At 37.9% G+C, this 24,103-nt stretch overlaps 1 protein-coding gene across 8 annotated transcripts in view; it reads right to left on the reverse strand.

Annotated features, from left to right (window-relative positions):
• Positions 1-1,567: 1,567 nt before the first annotated feature.
• The window catches only part of Hipk (Homeodomain interacting protein kinase), a 95,641-nt gene continuing 73,105 nt past the window's right edge, over positions 1,568-24,103 (reverse strand). For 2 of the 8 annotated variants that reach the window (XM_076125756.1, XM_076125755.1), the window contains exons 3-25: positions 23,469-23,614; positions 21,036-21,211; positions 19,038-19,094; positions 18,496-18,565; positions 16,829-16,964; positions 14,064-14,282; positions 13,532-13,686; positions 13,021-13,197; positions 12,331-12,484; positions 11,925-12,026; positions 11,537-11,647; positions 11,008-11,175; positions 10,437-10,559; positions 9,797-10,053; positions 9,400-9,465; positions 8,733-8,846; positions 8,021-8,238; positions 7,514-7,722; positions 6,972-7,184; positions 6,348-6,425; positions 5,679-5,866; positions 5,218-5,310; positions 1,568-5,111 (exon numbers count right to left, since the gene is read on the reverse strand). In XM_076125756.1, the coding sequence (XP_075981871.1) occupies positions 4,955-5,111; positions 5,218-5,310; positions 5,679-5,866; positions 6,348-6,425; positions 6,972-7,184; positions 7,514-7,722; positions 8,021-8,238; positions 8,733-8,846; positions 9,400-9,465; positions 9,797-10,053; positions 10,437-10,559; positions 11,008-11,175; positions 11,537-11,647; positions 11,925-12,026; positions 12,331-12,484; positions 13,021-13,197; positions 13,532-13,686; positions 14,064-14,282; positions 16,829-16,964; positions 18,496-18,565; positions 19,038-19,094; positions 21,036-21,211; positions 23,469-23,614 (3,387 nt within the window). In that variant the 3' untranslated portion in view covers positions 1,568-4,954. The remainder of the gene's footprint in view (positions 5,112-5,217; positions 5,311-5,678; positions 5,867-6,347; positions 6,426-6,971; positions 7,185-7,513; positions 7,723-8,020; positions 8,239-8,732; positions 8,847-9,399; positions 9,466-9,796; positions 10,054-10,436; positions 10,560-11,007; positions 11,176-11,536; positions 11,648-11,924; positions 12,027-12,330; positions 12,485-13,020; positions 13,198-13,531; positions 13,687-14,063; positions 14,283-16,828; positions 16,965-18,495; positions 18,566-19,037; positions 19,095-21,035; positions 21,212-23,468; positions 23,615-24,103) is intronic. The other 6 variants (XM_076125759.1, XM_076125758.1, XM_076125760.1 and 3 more) reach the window with 6 other exon arrangements.

Below are 24,103 nucleotides of genomic sequence, written 5' to 3' on the forward strand. Positions count from 1 at the left end.
ATTTGCCGAGGAGGGGCTTCACAACATTGTTAACTGGCTAAATTCGCATCTTCTAACTCTAAATATTTCAAAAACCAAATATATAGCTTTTACCAATTATAATAACAGTCAACCCGGACCAAACGTAACTATAAAAATTCATACATGTGGTAACTCATCAAATATTGATTGTTCTTGTGAAAAGATTGAAAAAGTAAGCAATATAAAGTACCTGGGAGTTCATGTCGATCAGCGGTTATCATGGCATTCTCATATTGATATGGTCATGGCCCGAACTAGAAAACTGATCTGGATTTTTAAGCAACTTAGACATGTGACAACTAATAAAATGTTAAATACAATATATGTCTCTCTGGCTCAATCCATTCTTATTTATTGTATACCCGTATGGGGCGGTGCAACAAAAACTAAATTTCTAGAACTAGAGCGGGTACAGAGATCTCTAATTAAAGTCATGTTTTCCAAACCTTTTAAATTTCCAACTAATGAGTTATACTCCTTAAGCGACATCCTCTCAGTCAGAAAATTGTACGTACTTCATACCGTTTTAAAATTACATAAATCTCTATCTTATGACCCTCACCATCAACATAAACGACGAAAACACAGTGTTGCACCTACTAAATACGTAAGAACAGCATACGCCAAAAGGCAATTCATTGCACATTCTGCCATACTTTACAATAATATTAACAAAACACTTAACATATATCCTATGTCTGCAACAATCTGTAAAAAGACATTAATCGAATGGTTAAAACTGAAAACTTATGATGACATTGAAATATTAATGCAAACATCGTTAATATAAAATACTCTTAAACACACAGACTCACTAATTGCACACACTTACACAAACACACACACACACACACACTTACTCAAACACACCCAGACACACACACACACACACACACACACACACACACACACACACACTAACACACCCACACACACAAACACACACACACCAACACACACACACACACGCACACACGTACTCACACAGTAACACAAACTTACACACACACACACCAACACACACACACACGCACACACGTACTCACACAGTAACACAAACTTACACACACTTCCACGTACATACACACGCAAGTGTTGTGTTTTCCACTTAATGTAACGTATATAAGACGTTTTTGTTTATAAGAGATTCTATTTTGTTTAATATTCTTTTAATTTTTAATTTTGTTATATTCAAATTTTCCTTTGTATTCCTTTTTAATATTTTATATTTTATTCTGTACACCACTTTTACCCTTTTATAATTTGCTATTGAAGAGCGAGACCTCCTAGCACAGGTATATTTTTTACTTAAAAGGAGGTCTCTATGTAACATTTATTGTAAAAGTTGTACGAGATTACGAAATAAACATTTTTGATTTTTTTTTTTTTTTTGATTTTTGATGTCGAGTGCGGGTGTGGGTGCGGGGTGAGGGCGAGCCCACGGACGCGCCAGTATACTAGTTGCGATGCATGAAGACAGGCCCACAGATACTACAGAAACATAACTCAAAGGACGAAGGGAAAGGAACAAAATAAAAATAAAATAAAAAGGGATATTTGGATGTTTATTTACAATTTTTCATCTAATAATAAACTATTTGATTATTATTGAAGAGAAACTTAAGCAACATCTGTGCTATATCCCCTGATCACCCACATATCGAATTTAAAACATGTTAATAGTATCGACTTGTCTTACACAAGCCCCTACAAGCTAAATTAAAACATAAAAATACCCATTATTGTAGAGTTAGTTCTCAGCTAGTACCGTCAGGTACTTAGTTAAAAGTTACATCGATTAAACCAAACGTAAGCCTACCATAACAGTTTCACCGATACATGTAATCATGAAAGTAATATAATCACAGTGGAATATAAGGTCGTGTGCGGCGCGACACGACGCGACACGACACGACCCGACATACTCGAGATAGCGGCGGCGAGCCGGAGGGTGCAACTTTAACCATCTTACAAGGAGTATTTTGTACATTTAATTGTTACCATATAGAACAATAAATTATTGTCGACACTCGAATTAGCTAATCGCGACTTTTTTTCGTATAATTCCTCTATAAATATAAATCGGTATCGTGTTTTGGTGAAACCATACACAACTAAACTAAATATACATATACACGGGGCATTTCATACAGCTGCTTCGCAAAATGCAATTTTATACACACAAAAGAATTTACTTATTGCAACAACCCAAAATGTACAGTTTCCGAACTAAAATAATAATGAGTAACGATCACAGAATCACGTCGAGCAACGTTTAGTTGTTACGTGCGGGTCGACTGGCGGCTCCGTCGCGCCTGTAGGAGCTGGCGCTGGACGCGGCCGCCGGGCGACGCGACACGCGATGCGATACAGAACCGAATGCGCCGCGACAACATGCCCCATATACACATCACTAAAACTTAATAAGGCAATTTCAAACGATACCGTAAGCAGACGTTTATAATATGCTAGGACAAAATTATTATAGAAAATAAGTGTTAACATTCCATATGTTAATACTCTTAAAAGTAAACCCCAAAACTCCAATAAAACCTTACAAATAATAAAATCACTAAAATGAAAGATTGAGACGAAGTATCGCCGTGCTACATAACGTTAGGGGTACATGGTACATAGCGTACATACAGGTATATAATATGTGCACGTGTGAACAGAGATCATTGACTAAAGCCTCGCGTGAGGGGCAATCTCGCTCTTCTACCGCGGACCTCGCTCGCTGCACCTTTGGTACTACCGCACTCTGCGATACATAACATCCGATATTAAACTATTACGACTTGCATTTAGAAAATCGATCGAATGTGTTAAGTTAATTGCAAAATTAATCAATAAATTAAATTCGATTCATCATCATTTATAAGTAAGCACAACAACCAATCATTAAGTATCTCATTTTAGAATCATAACACCATTTTAAATTATAGTAAATTAATTATAAAAGTTCACGTTTCTACCAAAGGTCCATGCGATGCAGTCCGCTTTACATTGAGCGTCGTAATGAGTAGACCAACAGATATATCAGAATGTCGTATACAATGGACACGAAAAACTTTAATTATTTTTTCGTCCATTATTTATACATTCTTATAGGAATTATGTTCTGTAGTATTTGTAAGTTGCAAGCACATTTATCATGCTAGCAATTTAGCATAAAAATACAATGATTAAACAGCAACATATTTAGTTAAGATTAAACATAAGAATAACACGTAGAAAATATAGGGTTATAATATCGTTGGCGTATTCTCTACGACGCTCACAATCAACCAAGCTGGTGGTGATTATAAACAAAATAAACAAAGATAATATAGCATAACTACAACCATAAGAAATACCAAACTAAAACGTTATAATTATTGTCGGGCAGCAAACTAATGTACTAACGTTATGATAAAAAACTAATATTACATAGTAGTCTTGTCATATAAAACATTTATAATATGAAAAATTAAAATAATGCAGTGGTTCTCATATAAACTTGCGATTAAATGGTGGATATTTATAAATTAAACACTTAATACTAGTAATTGATAAAACCCAAAATATAATATTTAAAATAAAAAAATACACATTTAGCATACGCTACGGCAAGCCGACGAAACAGTCACGTATTTATATTTAAAAGGATTAAAGTTCCTCGAGTGAGTTATTCTCGTAATACGAATAAATAGGATATAAATGTGAAATAGACATCGATCCGTCGACGATTGCAAGACATCAAAAGCTCTATAAAACGCGCTACATGAAAGTTATAATAACATTTAATAAGATAATATTCATGCATATCTAAAGACAGTTGACGCGATTGTCAAACGAAGCATACGTTACTTGTTTAAAATCACTGTAATTATTCTAATATAATGTAATATTGAGTATGCATCTTAGTGTAGATTGTTTGCCGCAGCGGGTGCTAGACGCGTGGCGGGCGGCTCGGGCCGGCGGTCCATCTACGCTTTACATGACTACGAAACTTGTACGATATGACTTATTTATTTAATACTTATGTGCCGGCCGCGCCGCCTCACTGTGGGGCCTGTCATACCGGACGTACACATTCAAAGATAAAAACTGCCAACTGAAATACCCAGTCGTGTATCGACGTGTATCGAGTCAGCGAGTAATAGGTCGTAGCTCTAGTGTCACTAAACACTTATCAAAATATTAAACTAAAATCAATTGCAGTCGTAAAAATAATTGCATAACATTTTTTTTTTCATCTTCTATAAAGGACATTATTATTTTTTTAAACAATTTCGTTCTATCTAAAGTGATTATACATGCATTATTACAATCTTAGTTAATCATTAGTGTGTACTAAATGTTTATAAAATATCTTAGATAGGATTTTTTTTATTTCGTTTAATATACTCGAATCTACGTGTATACAAGTAGTCCATCACCGCGCCCTACACATTAAATTATCTCTACGTAATATAAAAACCCTTTAATTTTGATTATAATATAGTAAACACAGCGTAAATGTTCGTTTGTGTCACAAGGAGCGGCGGCCGCGACCGCCGCGAGCCGCCGCGCTACATGATATGGAACGTAACAAACGTATCAACAAATCTCAATACATATAATATCTAAGCGAACCTTCACTCACTACGTACGAGTCAAATCAAACTTTATAATTGACAAAATCACTGTCACGTTAAACTAAAACACGCGCATATATATATCGTACGTACGAACCGTCACTCATCACATTCGCTACATCGATAAATTCCTCATTACAATGATTCGGTACAAACACTAAACTATGATAAAATATTAGTAAATGCAACCTACTCGCTTTTACAGCAAAAAATAATGCGAAATTTACAATCCATATAATACACGTGAATAAAACGAGGTCCCCGCGGGGACACGAAGTAACCTACGGTACACACGTGGTCGGGCGCGCGGGGAGCTAGTCCGTGTACCACAGGTGCTGCTGGTGGTGCTGCGGCACCAGGTACGTGGGGCTGTAGGGCTGCAGGTAGCCCGGCAGGCGCGCGCCGCTCGCGTGGTGCGCCGGCGGCGGGCCCGCCACCGACCCCACGCCGCCCACCGACCCCACGCCGCCGCTGGGGATGGCCATAACACATACTTAGCTACTGTATCTCATATAACACAAAACAACTTAGAAGGCATAAAAGTCAAAAACAAATGGGAATTAAAATGTATACTTACGTGTGATAGTGATACGTGGGCACGTACAACGGCGGCGGCAAATATCCTGGTGATACTCCGCCACCCGGTGACAGTACACCACCGCTACCGGTTCTGTTTACATCAAAATATATTAGTAAAACATCATCAAGTTAAATGCAATAGGTATATTAATAAAGAATCACAGTACCTACAAACGCTACTCAGAAAATCATGTTGTAGTATGTAACATCAAAAATTAAACATATAACTAGGTACTTATATCACTTATGGTAAACACCTTCCAGTTAACCGAATGGCGAGTATCTTGAGGCAATGTAAAGTTCCTAATGCTAAAGGCCTATGCACAATTTGACTATATTTATCATTAAAGAAAGTAAATAGGTAAAAGACAAAAGAGCTTTATATGTCAGAATTTGACCGAAAAAAGTTAGAACATTTTGATTTAGACAAGTACAATGAGAATAACGTTGTGTACGTACTTGTAGTGCGGGTGTGGGTGGTGGTGCCAGGCGTGTGGCGCGGCGTGCTTGTGCGCGGCGGGCGGCCCGCTCACGCTCACGCTCACGCCACTGACGCCGCTCACACCACTCACGCCGCTCACTCCGCCCACGCCGGCCACGCCGCTCACGCCGCCCGCGTTCGTCAGGTACTCGCGACAACCACCGCTCTGAACATACAATAAATATTATCATGAATATAGCAATAAACCCGCTGTGTAGAAGACGAATAATAAATACAAGAAACATAGCCTAGAAAGCATGTCTGTACAAAAAGATGCCGTCGTCGTTTCGTCTCCATAACCTGCACTACTGACAATCAGAAATCAAAAAAGTTCTATAACCGGCGGAAAAAAATTATGACATTTAAAATAATTGTTTAGACGTGCATTTGACAGATATATTCTGAACAAGTAAAACCAGAAAAACACTCAGTCATATCTTTGTTGTATGTAAAATTACCCTCCAAATTAAACATCAAAAATATCTGAATGCATAGAATTATGTTTTATAAATTATGTGTTGACTAAAATAGATGAGTCAAGCGCAACATCGTGCAAAAAGATTTACTGAGGGAAGGCTATACACAGCAGTGGGTAAAAATGAGCTCAATAGATATATAGATAGAGTTATGTTGAAGTGAATACTTACACTATCCCGTTTATTGTGTTGCGCCGGTACGTATTGATTACATTGGTACTCGTTCGTTTGACGCACTGTCGTCCCGCTCTGAAATACACCACCATTGCTCATTAGTATTGAATGTTAAAACTATTACTCTTGGTATAGCTACTTTCCTGTTTGCATGACATGTGTAAAAAAGACAGCATATTATTATTAGATTAATATTTTGTGAATGTGTGACGTAAGTATTTAAATGTATTTACATTGACTTATTAATGAATTGATCTGTATGAGAAAGAACAATTTGGCGAACGATTGGCATTATATTAAGGAAGCGATTCTTCTATAGTACGGGTAGTGGTCAAACTAATGTCTTTGTTCAAGCCGCAAAAAAGCCTCTGACATGGCTTAGCAAGCGGATTTGTCTTGATCTTTCTATTGTTTTAAGATAAGATTATGATTTTAAGTTTATTGCGAGCATGTCGCAATAATTCTGGTCGTGCTTTGTGTCCGTTGCTTGTATGTTTGTAAAAGTCCCCGCGATACAAGAGCAATTATTAGTGCGGGAGTTGTCTTTTTTGGAATAATAAAAAAAAAAAGTTGATCCCGTCTACAGTGTGGAGGGCACTGCGAATGTTCCATGGCACTCACCGGCGGCATGTGTTGGTGCTGGTGCGGGTGGTCGTGGTGCGGCTCGCGCTTGGCCTGCGCCTCCTGCTGCGCCAGCGCCAGCAGGCGCTTCTTCTGCGACTGCGGCGTGGCCTGCGCCGCGCCCGCGCCGCTCGAGCCGCGCGACATGCTGGCCTGCTGCGGGACTTGCGGCGCCGCTTGCTGCGCCTGTTGCGGCTGAGCTTGTTGTTGCTGCTGTATAAGATATGGTTTGTTAGGCTTTCTTGTGTCAACGTTCAGTCTTGTAATTGAATTGATATTTAAGTTACTGACTGACGAAAAACTGTTTATGTTCCTTGGTTAGGTTAGAACTAGAGATAGTTGGCACTGGTGTAGTTGTGTCTGTTTCCAAGCTCAAAGATGTGACGATAATTATTACCTAAAATCTCTTGTTTTTATATCATTACTTGCTTGCGGCTACATTCAGACACACAATGCTATTTGACAGGTGCTATAAAATGGCTAAGGAAGAAAATCTAGGATCATCAGTAGGTATATAAATCAACTTATAAAGTGAAACGTACAGTGTGGTGGTGGTGGCAGTTCTGGTGCGGCTCGTGCTTGACGTGTCGCTCGTCGCGCGTGTCCCGCGCCGAGCAGATGACGCCGGGCGCGGCGCTAGTGCTGCTGGCGGGCGCGGCGCCCGGCCCGGCCGCTCCAGTGCCGGCCGCCGCGCCGCCCGCGCCCTGACTGGACGCCGCCGCTGCTGACGACACGCACTCGCCATTGCCGCCTGGACAAATAATAACAGTGATTACAAAATGACACAATAATATAGGCTTTTCTCTTTAACTGTTTGGATTCTACTACAGCTGAGCAGAAGGCCTACACAATAGTAACTTTACTTTTTTCAATTCGAACATAGAATCGATATACAAGTCACGTATTATGGATGTGTCACAAGAATGAAGTTAAAAGCAAGCACAAATTCAGATTATTACAAAATTAGTGCATGATCAGTCAAAAATTATGAACCTAGACGCATGCAGGGAATCTATAACAAGAAGAATATTAGTGTCTTGATGACAAACCAGTATTGTTGTGCGGCTGATTGGCGTGCGGGTGTCTGTTGCGGCGCGGTTGGTCGGCGTCGTCGTCCGAGTCCGAGATGGTGATGACGGAGACGGCGGGGGACGGCGTGTCGCGGATCGTGATGGTGTGCGCCGCGCCGCCCGCCGCCGGGGCCCCGTCCCAGCCGCGACTGTTCCTGCCGGACACAGCTACGTTACACGGACCAACATCCACGATACTGCACACACATAGTCGGAACGTTAGCGATGGATTGTGAGCGATGTATTGTGGAATGATTGGCGAATTTTATGATGTGATTATAAACGAAAATTCACAAATTTAGTTTGTAATTCCGTCCTGACAGGATGCTAAATGAAGTTTTTTTATTTTTTTCTGCATTGTAGTAAATGATGAAAACAAAAGCTTACATTACACCACAAGCGACGCTGTACATTTTTATCTCTTTCCTAACGAGTCTGTGTTGCTGACTACGTCTAGAATTGACTGCCTTATGGAATCTACATACCAAAGTCAGCGACTGTTGGTGACTTAACACACCAGACGGTATGATTAGTTTGAAGTAAAATATTGCCAACATCAAAAATCATTAAAATCTATTGACGACTTTGTTATACAAACTTCATTAGATATACAATAATGACCTGTTATAATGATATAATGAAATAAAAGGCATATTAGCACAAACTGTAGTATCAAGAGTTGTATACTAACGTGTGATCGTGGTGATGATGTCGATGCCGTGAGGGCGGCGTGCCTTCCTTGACTCGCTTCTTCACGGGCGACAACTGCGTCGGCTCCTTCTTACCCCCGCTACTTGCCATACTACTGTATATACATAATTATTATATTAGTATGATGATCGAGTGGTTGAGTATGGATTTATGATGATATGAAAGTAGTTATATTATACAGGATGATTTGGAAAGTAACAAAGGCATAAAGGTTTGCATATAAATTTAACCCATTACTGTCTAACTGGCAAGGGTCTCCTCCCGTATTGAGGGAAGGTTTAGGCCTTGTGTCCACCACGCTGGCCAATTACGGGTTTATTTTATAGTGGGATATGGAAAAAACTGTTATTTACATACGATAATTAAATTTTATACTTTGGACTGCATCAAACATATTGGGCAAGTCGATTTGAATGGCGACATTGATTTAATAAATTTCGGCCGATTTAAGTGATTGTCGGGGTGAATAAATCGAATGAAAATATAATCTTGTTCATGGTCAATTTGACTTGAATTTTGATTGAAAGAGTATAGTTTAATGTCGGGACATAGGAGAGTAAAGCATAAGAAAAACATAATTAGACGGTAAGGTATGGAGTTGTATGGGATGATGGTATATCTACGCGTAATGGCGTATAAATAAGCACCTGTACTGATGCGTTTGATGGTGCGGCTGATAGTGCGGCACCGCGCTCGTCTGCTGCTTGGTGGATCTGTTGACAACCCACCTCTTGTACTACTTACTTACTTTATGTTACTATTCTATTATTTCGGGGAGAGTATGTATGGAGTGTCGTATTATTAATGCAATTTTTTTTCTAGGTAGTTAGAATTTCTGTCACTTTATAGTAGTTTAATGAATGTCTTTTTTGAAATGTCAGTTTCTTAAGGGTAGTGTAGATTATGCGCTACAACCTCGGTTAAAAATAGGTCTCGTTTAGATTCATACCACTGCTAAGATCTGCCTATATTGTCTACGTTGCCCGCACTTTTTATCTTGTTACAAATACGAGAATTAGAGAGAAAATAAACAATGTAACGTACCTCTTATGTGGGTGATGGTGTTGCGGGTGATGTGGATGGAAGGCATCCCACACATCGGGCTCGGGCAGCGGCGCCGGCTCCACGATGAGCGGCGCGCGCCACTCGCCGACGCCGGTGACGTCGCCGACCCCCGCGACGCCGGCGACCCCCGCGACGCCGGCCACCCCCGCGACCCCCGCGACCCCCGCCACGCCGTGCTGGTGGTGCGCGGCCGCCGCCGCCGCTGCGGCCGCCGCCAGCTGTTGCACCTGGTATATCTTAATAGTTAGGTCGCTTTACTTCTTCTAATTCGGATTAGGTTCTAATTTCGATATAATAAAGACTACTTTGATAAGATTTACAACGCTATCAATACTTGCTTTGTTTGATAGCTGTAAGAAAGAAACATGTTACTATGAATTCTACGGTTACTTTAACTAATATAAAAACCTTACTTTTTAGCAAGGTTCTTCCCCAGGGATATGTGAAAGTTTATGTCTTGGCTAAAGGTTCAAAAACTTCAATTAAGTTTATTACAATTAACTTTAACATCACAACTCATGTCTACATTCAAATAATTACTTTTTAAACTACTTGCATTACTTTGAACTACACATCTACTTCTCAGACTACTTCTACAATGTTTGTATTCAACGCTCACCTGATAGTGACTAGGCTGGCACAGTATCGACGAGACGAACTGATGCGGGAAGGGCTCAGCCGCCCGCGTCGCGTACTGCCGCGCGCCGCCGACGGCCACGCGACCACCTTGGTATAGCTGGTACTGGAATAACAACACGAAAATTATACTAACTATTATTATTATCATACCTAGTTATGTAATAATGAGACTTGTTTCCTGATTATGGCACATAAAAAAATGATTGATTTTTATTGTAAGTGACAGTGTCTATTGTAATTTGTAATCATTTAATTTGCCGTCAGAAATAGCAAAATCTTCGTAATAAGAATACTTTGTAGGTTGACAGAAAAGCTGGGTTTCCTAAAAATAGATATTTATTTACTGGACTAACCAGTGGCCAACTATATTTGTTGGAGCCCTCCGTTGCTTTCGCTTGGAATTGGCATGGAAATACTGAAGTTCTACTAAGCTTCAAGCGGTCACCTATCAACGGGATGTCCGCGTTAAAGGCTGTTTAACCCACCAGCGAGAAAGAGTACCTAGCTATGGGTGCGTGGGTCATATAATGTAAGTAATAAGGTGTAGGTACCAGGTTGTCGTAGGGCGCGGCGCGCAGGCGCTGCTGGTTGATGGTGAGCGCCAGGTGGTGCGCGGGCGCGGCGCCGGGCCCCACCACGCCGCCCACGTACTCGCTGCCCGACCCCACGCCGCCCACGCCGCCCACGCCGCCCACGCCGGAGCCTGAACGACGGCAAACCTGACCACAGAACGGTTACATTAGACCATTATTTACAATACAAACCTACCGTGTAACACTGAAATGTATAGAACTTTAAGTTGCATCAATCGTTTCCGACATAAACATAGACATACACAGTTAGAGGCTTAAGTGTCACCAAATCCCTAATCCTTCTACCAACAATATCACTAATTTTGTAGATTCAGGAATTAGCTGGTGATTCTTTTACAATCAAGAGCAAGATTCGTACAAACTAATGATTATATTCAATCAACGATCTATTCTAGTGTCATCTAGGTCACTCATAATTGTAATATCAAATACTTTCTAAAGTAGTGACATATTTACTATACTATAGTAAATACGAATGTAATGTTACCTCCATCATTTGCACGGAGGCCTTGACGTTGTTGCAGTGCGCGTAGTCGACGAGGTGGGCGAGTGTTACGAACGCGTGGTTCAGCGCCTCGCCCGGTGTTATTCGTCTTTCCTGAACACAAATAGACACATTTAAGAATACAAGTACCACTACTCATGATTAATTAGATACAAACTGAATTTCTACTGCTGAAGAGGTAACAAGACCAAGTCTTTCGAGCGATTCGTGTACAAATATTATGAAATTTTGATGAAAAATGCTGGGTTATATAAATAAAGTCCAGTGTCTCAGAACGTCATCAGGGGTTTTTACTATTTTTTATATAAAATTCCGGATTTTTACAAAAAATATATATAATTATTGCATTGTTGTGTCATATTGTACTTACTTGGTCCATAGTGAGCATCCTCTTTAATAAATCAATGAATTCCCTTCTATCCGCTTTCTCGGCCAACAGTTGGCCGCCTTCAAGATCCGTTGGTACATTAACCTGTGTAACAAACATCATATAATTAGCACATTTCTGTTAATTAATTACTCTTTCCAGGAGAACTATTCACGAGAACCAACTTGACTAGGGAAAAAAATATGACCAGACATATATATCTATATACGAATGAAAAGATTTCGTGATAGTAAATTTCTAAAACGATCTTTAGTTTATGTTATTGTATTGAATCTTATTTGCTATAAGACGATTCTTTAAAAATGACATATTTTTAAGACCACTTTTCTGTACATCAATGCTCTAGGATTTCCCGGTGCAAATAAATAAAAATATGTACACAATTTACCTGTCCAATGTCGTCAAGACAATTGAAGATATATTTCCTGGCCTCCTTGCTCTTGATGCCAGTCTCGAGCTCGTGCTCCTCGGGCGTCTTCAACCTCCAGAACGGATACGTACTGTCCACATCTCGGTAGAAAAACTTCGCCGTCTTACTTGCGCTGCAAACAAACAAATATAACATTAAATTAAAACGGAAACTCGGCTTTACAAAAAAAAATTAAGTTCATGTCATTTTATTAAACACAGGATATGTATTCAATAACATCTGTATCAATATTGTAACATTTATTTTTATGTATAATATTTAGTCAAACTGTCACATAATGCAAGCGGGTTTTTACGTGTTGCATCATCAAAATTAAGCGCGAAATATCCTTATTCAATTATTCGACAGCATCATCGATTATTACATTACGATGAATTACTTTTTCCGAGCCTATAATCTTCATTGCCATATAATATCAACCTTAGCAACCGCAGAATAGTGTATGTATAGATAGTTGTTTATTGCTTTGGACCTATAATATAATCAGATGTATACTCATTGAATACTCAAAAACCGTGCTATTTTGTCTTTGATCGGTACAGTACCTTACATGCAGTATAATATTTTAGCCGTAAAACTTCTTTCAAATTGTTATTATCACAAACACGAAAGTATATGTGCAGTGTTAAGTATGTAAATACAACTTACCTATTTAACATATGCTCAGTGGGCAGTCCCTGCGTCTGCGAGATGTACCGTATCTGGTCGTACTCCGAGGAGCCGGGGTACAGCGGCCAGCCCAGGAACAGCTCCGCCACCACGCAGCCCAGAGACCACATGTCGATCGCTTCGCAGAATGCTAAGCCCAGAATTATTTCTGGTGCCCTGCAAATAAACAATGCGTATTACTTCAGAATCAAATAACTTATGTTTTGTTTCTATAAAGTTGGATCTAAATGTTAAATGGCTAAAAGCCTCAGTAAACTGTGTCAAAGAGTGGCGTTAGGAGATAACAAATTTATATTTTTGGAAACAAATTGGTTTGCTACACTCACACTAAAGGTGACGATTCTTTCTAGTTATGACAGTATAACTATTGATAGAGTCAACAGTTAAATATATAATCATGTTCATAATTTACGGCTTTATTTCCAAGTAATAAGGCTGACATGTTTTGATGAATAAATATAAGTGGGTAGTATGGAAAGAGTAAAGTTACCTATAGTATCTGCTCTGCAAGTAAGTGTTGCACACCGCCTTGCTGACGTGCGAGGCGCTGCCGAAGTCGATCACCTTCACTCTGTACGGCTGCCGCGCCGGCTCCACCAGCATTATGTTCTCTGGCTTCAGGTCCGCGTGGATAAGACCCAGTTGCTGTAATAAACGAATTTTATTACACTTACTATATAACACTATTATTGACCAAAAAGTAGTCTAAGCAATCTGATCTTAAGTTAGTTAAAAATTTTACAGAAGTTTTCGTATTCATTTCAGGGAGACTTTCGTCCAATCAGCTTTGAAAGGTTAGAGTCCTCCTTATTTTAGAACTTTTTAATTTAATAATCAATTACCAAGATAACGGTAAGCCGTAATATTGTTAACTTTTTAGGAAGATGAAAGTTTCTTAAGGTGGAACCAACGGTTTTTTGCTCCTTAATGACAGTTAGTCAGCAAAAAGGCTTTAGATTTATGAATTTTCAAAAGGTACGATTTGCCACAAAAGCAATATTTTTAAAGCAAGACAAACTTACTTTGAGTTTAAGCAGCGCAGTGAGGACCTGCTGCAATATCGGCCTGATGTACTTGAGCGGCAGCGGCGAGAACTTGTTCTGTTTGAGGAAGTCGTAGAGGTTCTGCTCGAGCATCTCGAACACGAGGCACGTGTGCGAGCGATGCTGGAAGCACTCGTACGCGCGGACGAAGTTGAACTCGTCCGCCGACTCTTGCGATAGCCGGGAGAGGATTGACACCTGCCAACGAAACAAGCAAATTAAAACTGTTGCACCTAAAATTGTCCTCCTATAAATAAAATGAATAAATTTAACCTATTAATATCCCACTGCTGGGCAAGGGTCTCCTCCTGTAGTGGTTAGGCCTTGAGTAAAATTATATGAAGTTATGAAAGACTTATAAAGTGTTTTGTTTCTTTCACTCCTTAGCGAAATGAAAGAGATGAGAAGAGATTTTTTTAGTAGTTGTTTAACTAAAATAGGTTTATAGTGTTTATGAATAAGAGGGTAACTCTATAATTCCTGAATAACCGTTATTGCTTAATATGTCACCTCTTAACTACAGTTAAATATTAGTTACGTCAATCCTTTTACGACTATTAATATTATTGGACAGCAATGTATAAACTAAGGTTCACTAGATAAATTAGTTTAAGATACTCCTATGTTCTTCATAAGTGTCAATTAGCTATGTATTGTATAAAGACTCTGTTATGAATATCAAGATACTATAAAGCTATACTACGCCGTGATCTTTTCTATCTATAGTTTATCTTAACAAATATTTTATTTATACAACACGGGTCACTTTATCAAAGGTAATGATATTTATCATTATCATAGGTGAAAGATGTTTTTAAACACGCGTTAATTTAAATCCGTACATATAACATGATAACCAATAAATTATAGTAATTGACAAATAGTGTATTACGTATGTATTATTGTTTGTAAGCTATCCCTTCTATAGAGCGATTGGCATTATAAACACTAAAGTTTGTGGCTATAGATGTATGTTTTGTTACTCTCATTCAAAAACTACTCAATAGTAAATAGATTTTTATGCACTCGTAATTTGGGACACAGATAGTATATAATCTAGATTAACATATAGGAGACTTATAATCCCGGGTTAATCTTTACAGTCAGGCAAAGTCACAGGCAGAAGGAACTAACGTATTATGTATCACATGATTACATGAATATGACAGTATAATATGATTTTCTACGTGTTCAGTTTGTACGGTATTGAAATAGTAAACATAAATAGTTTTGCCGCTATTACGTACAATAGAGATCATTTTCCTCATAACTAATTCGTCCTTCAATGTGAATATGATTCGTTAGGGAATACCAGTGTAATGTTGATCTCAATTCACTATTATACCGTTATACAAGCTTCAATGTGGATATTTATGAGTATTACATGTTGAATTAGCCAATATTGATACTTGAATAAGTAGAATTAGGCAACATTGAAACACGATACGTTGTCGGCTTAATAAGAAAAAAGAATTGCTCCGGAGTATACAGTTTCCTTTAAATTTTTTACATCACAAGTTCTTTTGCAAACATAGAAATAATAAGTAACTATTCGTAAATCACACGATTTCGTTTGAGAATCACGACCCCTGCGTACATAGGTAGCGTTGAGACCATGTCAACCAGTGCTAGACGGATATCTTCAAACTAAAAGAAACTAAGACTATTCTATTTCAATTCTTGTATTATGAGACTATAACAGTACAAAATCTAGGAGTATTTCACCATTTATAAGTCAGAACATAATACAGGTCGTGAAGGTGGCGGGAGCACTCCGTCGTGCAAACACAAACAACTGATCACTGGACGTTTGCCAACGTCACTATAATGGATCGGAGACACTCGGAGACCGCTTGTTAGTTCCATCGTAAATATTACTGACTTATTGCTTTGTGACTTGTTATATTCTATTATTCTGGACTATAAAGATCAATATTGATTTGTTAATTCTACATACTGTAGTTGCAGTCACAGTGAGGAATTCTGTTGTCAGATTTCGTTTGAACAAGTTAATCTCCATTACGACTTGTCATATTTCAAAATTATTTTTGTGCACGCTAGTTGCGTACCTGAAGAAGACCTATCGAACATCAGTGCATGACCTAAATAACAGGAGTAATCTTCACGCAAGTCTAACTGCAGAACGAAGTTAGTGATAGCATAACTTATAAATGCATAAACATACAAGTTTAGTGGTTGTGTACTGCCAAAACCATCACTTGAAATACTGTCAACATGGTATAAAGGGGACAGTTTACCCAAAAATAGTGCGGTGAAATTATTAATAGAAAAGTTGGCTGCCATTCAAAAAATGCATTTGTAGTACGTCAAAATGTCAAATTTCTCCACAAAACTATGTGACACTTTGTTGTTGAACCGAAGTCACTTAGCGGGGAGTAGTATTTTAATATTTGACGTTCAGATGAGGTGATGACGTCACGGCACATCGTTAGACTGGCGGCCGCCAGATATTGGAAATGATTCAAAATACTTTTGTGTACCGCGACGACCTCAGAATTAAAATAAATGGTAATGCGAACCTGCGCTTTTCAACCGAAATTCAATGAGTTAATTTGGGTTGAGGTTGTGATTGCATTTCGTGGTATTTTTGTTGATACTCTGTATTTAAAATGACACTTGACACTTTACGTGTTACGATGCATCCTGAATTGACTATAAAATCGAATCTAAAGTCTTCCAACAGTTAGTAGTTCTCGATATTACTAGAGAGTATGTGTACTGACCTCAATCTGTCCTTGGCGAGCATAGCTGGGGTGGTTCTTGAGGATCTTGATGGCGACTATCTCGTTGGTGCCCTTCTTCCAGCACTTCACCACCTGCCCGAACGTACCTCGCCCGAGGAACTCCAACACCTCGTACCTGGAATACAATCAAATCATTAGTCAGGCACTACAGCCCACCGCAGTTCTGCGGCCGAATATTGAAACAACTTCTCAAATTCTGAAATCTTGTACAATTAGTAATGATCGAATTAATGAATTGTAGCGACAGAAATATCTGCACCAAAGTTGAGCTACATTTTTTTAATCCAAGTGAGTCATTGGACGCAGGTTTTTGTATCAGTAACTGTGCTCATTCAAATAGGGCATAATTGGTACCTAAATACATCAGAAAATCTGAAGTTCTAAGATTTGTAAACCATAACTTGACATAACCATAAACTGGTATTATAATGTAGCTTCATCTCTCAAAGCATAAGAGCGACGATTTTTTGTCTGTTTCACATCTAGATAACTATTGGTTATCTTATCTGGACGATTTTGACAAATGTGTTCATGTTATCTATCCCTTATTTATTGAACAGAGTATTTTTAAGGTCCAGGTCACTAGCACAGTAAAAAATAATTTTCGAAATTTGTAAAATTATTTATATCAGATATTTTTTTAAGAACATGGGCATGTAAAAGGACTATTGAATATGTATTTTGTGAAGTGTAAAGAATGCAAGGACCGCTTGTAGAAAATGAGCGCAAGGATTTCAACTGCGGACTTGCGAATGAATATTTTATCGGCATTAAATTTTAAAACATCAAAACATGTTTCTTTTATAAAATTTTAGTTAACAATGTATAGTTTAAAATATGAACCAAATTATCGGAAAAGTCTATATCTTTTCATTCATATTTCTTTGATTATGTCTCGTAACAGAATATTTGTTTTAGTTTGGAACTACGTATGATAAACTATGGCCATCCTTTTATCTATAGACCTTAACAAAATTTATAGGAAGAGCTCTATATAAGTTTTGTCCTTCTATGCACCTGTCAGCGTCAAAATTTTTATAAATTAAGCAACAATCAAGAATTCATTGGATAATAGACAGTTCACACAAAAATAATTGAAGGCAGTTTTATTATTATGTTCAAGAGTCCTTTAAGTAGATAAGTAGACTAGTGATAATAGTCGTACAAACCAACACAACGCGTATATAATTAATATCAATCTGTACAATCAACAGTCGTCTTGTTAACGTATCGTATAACACGCCCTAAGTTAAACTACATGCAATTACAAACGTAAGTCTAGACTGGATGATAGTGTTTATTACTTGTAGGTAATATATATCCTGATGATCTAGGACTTGAGGGCTTCAACTACGACAGACTTAAATATTGGTATCATAAAAGCAGTAACTTTATAGTTTCGGTGAGAATTAAAAATGCTATTCTTTTTTACAGTTAATTTGCTGTCAATCATATGGATTTTATTTTAAGGATGAACATATAATTCGGGAGTTTTATATCAGCCCGTAAGCTTCAATAATTTTGTGGCAACGTTAACATTACATATCGCATCAATAAGTTTAAACCAAGTTTAAAAAAACATGTATCGGTGGCACATGTATGTGAAGAAAACCAGTATTTTACTCAATCAAAGTAGTTGTTCTTACCTATTGGACGAGGAGTAGAGCACCTCATGCTGCACCAGCTGGTAGTCGCCATCGCCACCGCAGCCGGAGCCTGTGGTGTCACATCCATTGACGACGGTGTTCGCGTTCACCAGGGTCGAGTCGCAAGCGCAACCGTCCGCCGCCGCGCAGCAACGACCGCATGTACACATATTCGATAACGACATATTAGCTACACACATCAATTAAATATATAAGTTAGTTATATTTAACATTCATGTGTAGGCTGTGGAAATATCTGTCTTGTAACAAAAATATACAGTTACTAATAAACGTCGTGTAAGTTCTGATTTGTTAAACAGTGTTTTGTCTTTTTCACTTGTATAAAATTTCAAAAGTGATTAAAAGTGACAAAACATTGTATAACTAATCAGTGCTTACACGACGTTTATTAAAAATACAATTAAAATGTTATGGTTGATGGTATGACAGATGTTTCCACAGTATTATATGTGTATCTAGCTAAGGTTATATAGTTTCTTTGGACTTCTAAAAGTTATTGTAAATATTTGGCCATATCTCACGTTTTGTTCGAGCTGTCGGTCTTCTACTATTATCATATTTTTTGTTTCCATGTTGATCTGAGGAAGAAAGAAAACACAGGGTTGTTTGTCAGTGTTTTGTCATTTCCCGCAGTTGATAAACAACTTAAGGAAATGCATTATTGTGTCAAGCAAAAAGCTATACTACTTTACTGTTAATAATATTTAAAGCATTGCAAAATATCGTGGCTTTATGTTAAATAAACGTTTAGAAAAGGCCTTATAATTATGATTAATTCAAACTGGCCTTCAGTGAACAAGTCTCGATAGAAATAAACTCATTAAAATGTATGGAGAGCGACATTTGCCGCCACACAGGCTAAGTTTTAATGTAAACTTGTGTTAGTTGGAGGCTCGGAGGTACTCGTGGGTACACATGACCGGCAAACTTATTGATACGCTATCAACACTTGGCAATACACGTTAGACTAAGTTCACAGTTAATATGTAAATCTGTATGACGTGAACATAACGCCTGCATTTCCTTGAAGCAGGCAAATGTGTGGTGAATCCACATTTTGTTTATATGTATTTATGTGTACAATTACATATTAGCACTAATTGCACATCCTTTTAGAAGTCCAAAGATATGTGGGGAATTCTAAAAGAGAATCTTATTACTGAAGAATCTATGATATCATAAAAAAAGTTATTTGCACACTTTGGAATATCAACTTGAACATAAAGTCTACTTCTACATGTAGAGCTACATACTTTGGGTCAAAATACTGGTTACTACATCAATATAACATAGTGAGATCATTCTTAAGTGTACAAATAATTGTTCAAAGTACTAAAATACTTAAAACCTAGTGCATTTGATGCAAGGATAGTGCATAAAGTTCCAACATAACTACAGGTCCCCATGCCAATAGTTCAGCATTGTTACCTCCTGAGGTCGGTTGAATTTTTATACAACATACCAATTACTTAAAACTAAATAAATACGCACCTATTTTATTATCATTGTCAACGTTTTAAAATTTATTTTTCGTCTGAGTTAAATAAATCAACTACAAGTCAGTAATGTGTTGAAGAAGACAACAGTGTTGCCAACATTCACTGTAAATTATTTTTGTAGTTGGCAACACTTTAGTTATAAAGTATTATAGTTTCTAAATAATTGGCCAGTACATTCTGCAGCTATACAGTTTCTGCTGTTAAATTCGTAAAAATAAATGCTTGCAAAAATTCAGCCTTGCGCACTTACTTAATAATAAAAACAGACAATTTTGGATCGTATTGTGCGATCGGCGATCGAAGTGAATAAAACGAAATGCCAAGGCTGTCTAAAATGAAGTTATAATAAAAATGGAAGCAGAACATTCTTGTTAAATATATATAATTTATTTAAATGTCACCCGTATTGGGTGATGTCCATTTCATTTATTTACACTCCGTCTTGTAACTATGTAATTTAATAGAATTAAGGTGGCAACACTGATGGGTGTCTGGATTTTTATTATATTGTTTTTTAAATACTTGAATTCTTTATGTCAATAATAATAAAATAAGTGCATATTTCTTATGTCTGTGTGAACTGTCTGTGTACCTAATCATAAATCATAATACAGTTAATTGGATTCTATATAGGAATACTTTTATTTAAGACTTCATAATTGATAAATTAATTAGACGAATAAGAAGTTTATTGCTACTGGTCGTCGTAATAGTTAGATTGAACCACAATTTCAGCAAGAACCTACTTATATATTTTGTCGTTCCCATACTTGCATAATTAGAAGAAATGATTAACTCATGGACTAGGTTCCATAAGTCGATGAACTACTGCATCTGACATGCGAAAAGTAAACCTCAAATTGGAATGGAGATCAGAATACCAATCTGGCTTTAGGGCCATAAAGTACAGGCTGATTAGAAATTACTCGTGAAGCCTACGCTGCCTAACTACGACATGCTTGTAAGTTTGTGTGTGTATGTGTGTTAGTGTTAAAAAGGAGGTAACAACAAAGACATTACGTTTGTGGTTACCTTGCGGCTGGGGCGGGTGGTTGGCCCCGCCCGCCGCCAACTGCTTGCTGTGTGCCGTCGTCGTTGCGGCCTGTGGAGCCGTCTTGTGCCGCGCGCCCCCCGCGCTCGCGCCCCCGCTGCCGACCACCTCAGCGACGCGACGCTGTTCGATGCTATCTCCGACACTGTTGACAACATAATATTTCATTTTACTATACAATAAAAATAATAGGACATTACAAGAAAGAAAATCGAGATCTACTAAAATATTCGAAGTTGAGTATTGTACGAATTGAAATTTTTGAATATTGCTGTGAATGTGCTATAGCCAAAAATTCAGACGGTTTTCATAGGTTTAAACCACAATTCTAAGCATTGGCTTCTTGCCACCCGAAAAAGTCCAAAACGGGTACCTATACCAAGATATAAGTGACGAATAAAAACTCCAATAATAAATATTACAACAGTATGGACTTTTCCAATAATTGTCACTAGTAATGATAACATTCAATTTGTTTCAATAAAAGCATAAGTCAAACTTTCACTAAATTCAACTCCATTGAAATTCTTACATTATTTTCTGCACCAAAGCACCTTACATTTCGCTTTACTAGGAAGTTAAACTTTTTGCTGTAACCCAAAATACTTAACTCGCAAAAAACGGATCCCACACAAAGTTCCCGTTAGAAAAAAGATCCACTTTGCGTGCGTATGCGCCGACAGAATAGGACTACGGGATTAAATTTAAAACCTGCCTGTGGATTATTATTTACTATTTAAATACTTTGTACTAGTCAGAAAAGTATACAAATTGCTATTCTACTAATTAGTTTTCTATTCAATTATATTAATTTCATTGAAATAGAGTAATTTCGTTACCGATAAGGAATAAGCCTTTTTAAGAATTAGACTAATTGCCCACTTAGTGACTATTATGGCCTTCCAAGAACTAGCGAATAACGGGATTACTATTGTTTCAATGGCATTTTGCAAATACAGAGTGGCTTGCTTTCACTATTTCGATTTAAAAGACATGTATTTAAAACTGTAAATGTACTTCAACATTAAATGTTATAGAATGTTCATAATATTGAAATGCAATTATATCAAACGAACAAGGTACCAATTAAGATACACTTGGTAAATTAAGAACCACTTAAAACTTCGTAAAGGTAGATATTAAAGTAAATTGCTACCAAATAACCGGGCAATCGTCCAAGACTTTACATTATAATTATTCACCAAAACAGTATTATAAATGTTTTGTAAACACAACTTACGCATCCTCGAGATTAAAATCATTATATCCATCGTCCTCCACTTCAAACTTGAGCCTAGGTATAGAGAGATCCATATTCACTATTTACACAAACACTATATACACTGTACAAATTTTACACTAATATCATAAGGAATCTAGTAAAAATGCACGCTTTAAATTGTGTACAAAATGTGCGGGGTGTAGTTGTACGGTGCGTACGCGCATCGTTGGGGGTTGGGGCCGGAATGACGCGATATGACGAGGGTAGCACGGGGGAGAGGGGCGTGCAGGTAGCGAGGGGTCGGCGCTACACCCAAATTCCCCGTATTGTGTGCCCCATTCAATAATAAGGGTAACCTGCGCGAGCGCAGCGTACGCACACCGGTGCGCGGTGGGAACGCGATCGCGATTGTATGCAATGTTTGCTTGTTTTAAAACTAAATATTGATGCTATGAATTGTTGCGTTGTTGTCTAGCTACGGCATGTTGCTACTTCTCATAGTTTAGTCTCAGACTGTTCAACAATACATGCTACTTTGGACTAGAGACATTAAACAAAGTAATATCTGAAGCCTATATTCATGGAATATTGTGGGAGTAGGTATCTCTCTATATCTCCCTAACTTACTACATTTATCTAAACCATTTTGCAAATCTGTTGCTGCTGACTATCTCTGCTGAATGTTCTATTTGACAAAAAATGCAATGCCATAGGGGCACGTTCACAACCGGAGTATTCCCCTTATATTAACGTTGCAGAGATTTTTCTAGCAACTTTTAAAAATAAAATGTATTTCGTTCGAAGTGTCGCTGTAGTGTTTAAGTGCTAACAGTGCAATAGCATATTTTTACTCTTATTTTCTGCGACTGTAGCACAAGTGATTTTCTGCCAACAAGCATTCGTGTCAGCAGTATTGCAAAAACGGAATCTGGTGTAAGACACAAGCGGAGCGAAATACTAGCAAGAAACAAAAATTAAAAGAATAGTTTCAGTGGAAGTATTGAGCTTTAGCTGCAATTCAATGTATGCAACACAAGCAATAAATAAAATGAACCGTGATTCAATTTATATCCGCTTGTATTTTGTAAGCGTATAGTTGGCAATTCAAAGTCTTCTTGCGTGGAAACTAAATCAATAAATGTTTGGATTTTACGTTATAGAAATGAGACCAAACACTCACGTGGCGTCGCGACAACAGGGTCTGGCGCAAAGCACGGGCGGAGCGGGTGGCGGCGCGGGCGGCGGGGACCGCTCCGCATCGCACGCGCGAGTCGGCACGGCGGGCTCGGCGCAGCTGACCGGCCCGACGCCTGACCAGCACTTGTTCTGTAATTATACAATGATACCGATATGATTAATTATGAGGAAATAATCAAAATCAAAAGCAAAACAATGCGTAAAACCCACTAAGCATCACCATTTGCAATATATTTATAAGAGGTAAAGAGGCGGCGTTTTTAAGAAATACTTATGTAGATTCATTGCTCATCAAGAACATGATTCAGCACATGAAATCATGCTAAACAATTCATTGGTCTGACTTTGCTAATATTAGTAGCTATAATTGTTCTGCAATGTACATAAGGAGTTAATGACCTGTAAATTCATTATAATATTATGCAGTCATTTGGGAGTAGCAATTTATATGTAGTTTTAGCAAGCTAACCCATTTTAGAAACTAAATTGTTACGAAGCAAATATGTGCAAATAAGCAAGACGCTTAAGCTTATGTCTTATACCATTGTCATGGTCATGTTAGTTCAAGTTAATTTAAAACTTGTATGTCAAATAAACAGCTTATTAATAAATCTGCGA

The sequence above is a fragment of the Anticarsia gemmatalis genome, chromosome 18 (assembly GCF_050436995.1).
Source record: "Anticarsia gemmatalis isolate Benzon Research Colony breed Stoneville strain chromosome 18, ilAntGemm2 primary, whole genome shotgun sequence".
NCBI lineage: Eukaryota > Metazoa > Arthropoda > Insecta > Lepidoptera > Erebidae > Anticarsia > Anticarsia gemmatalis.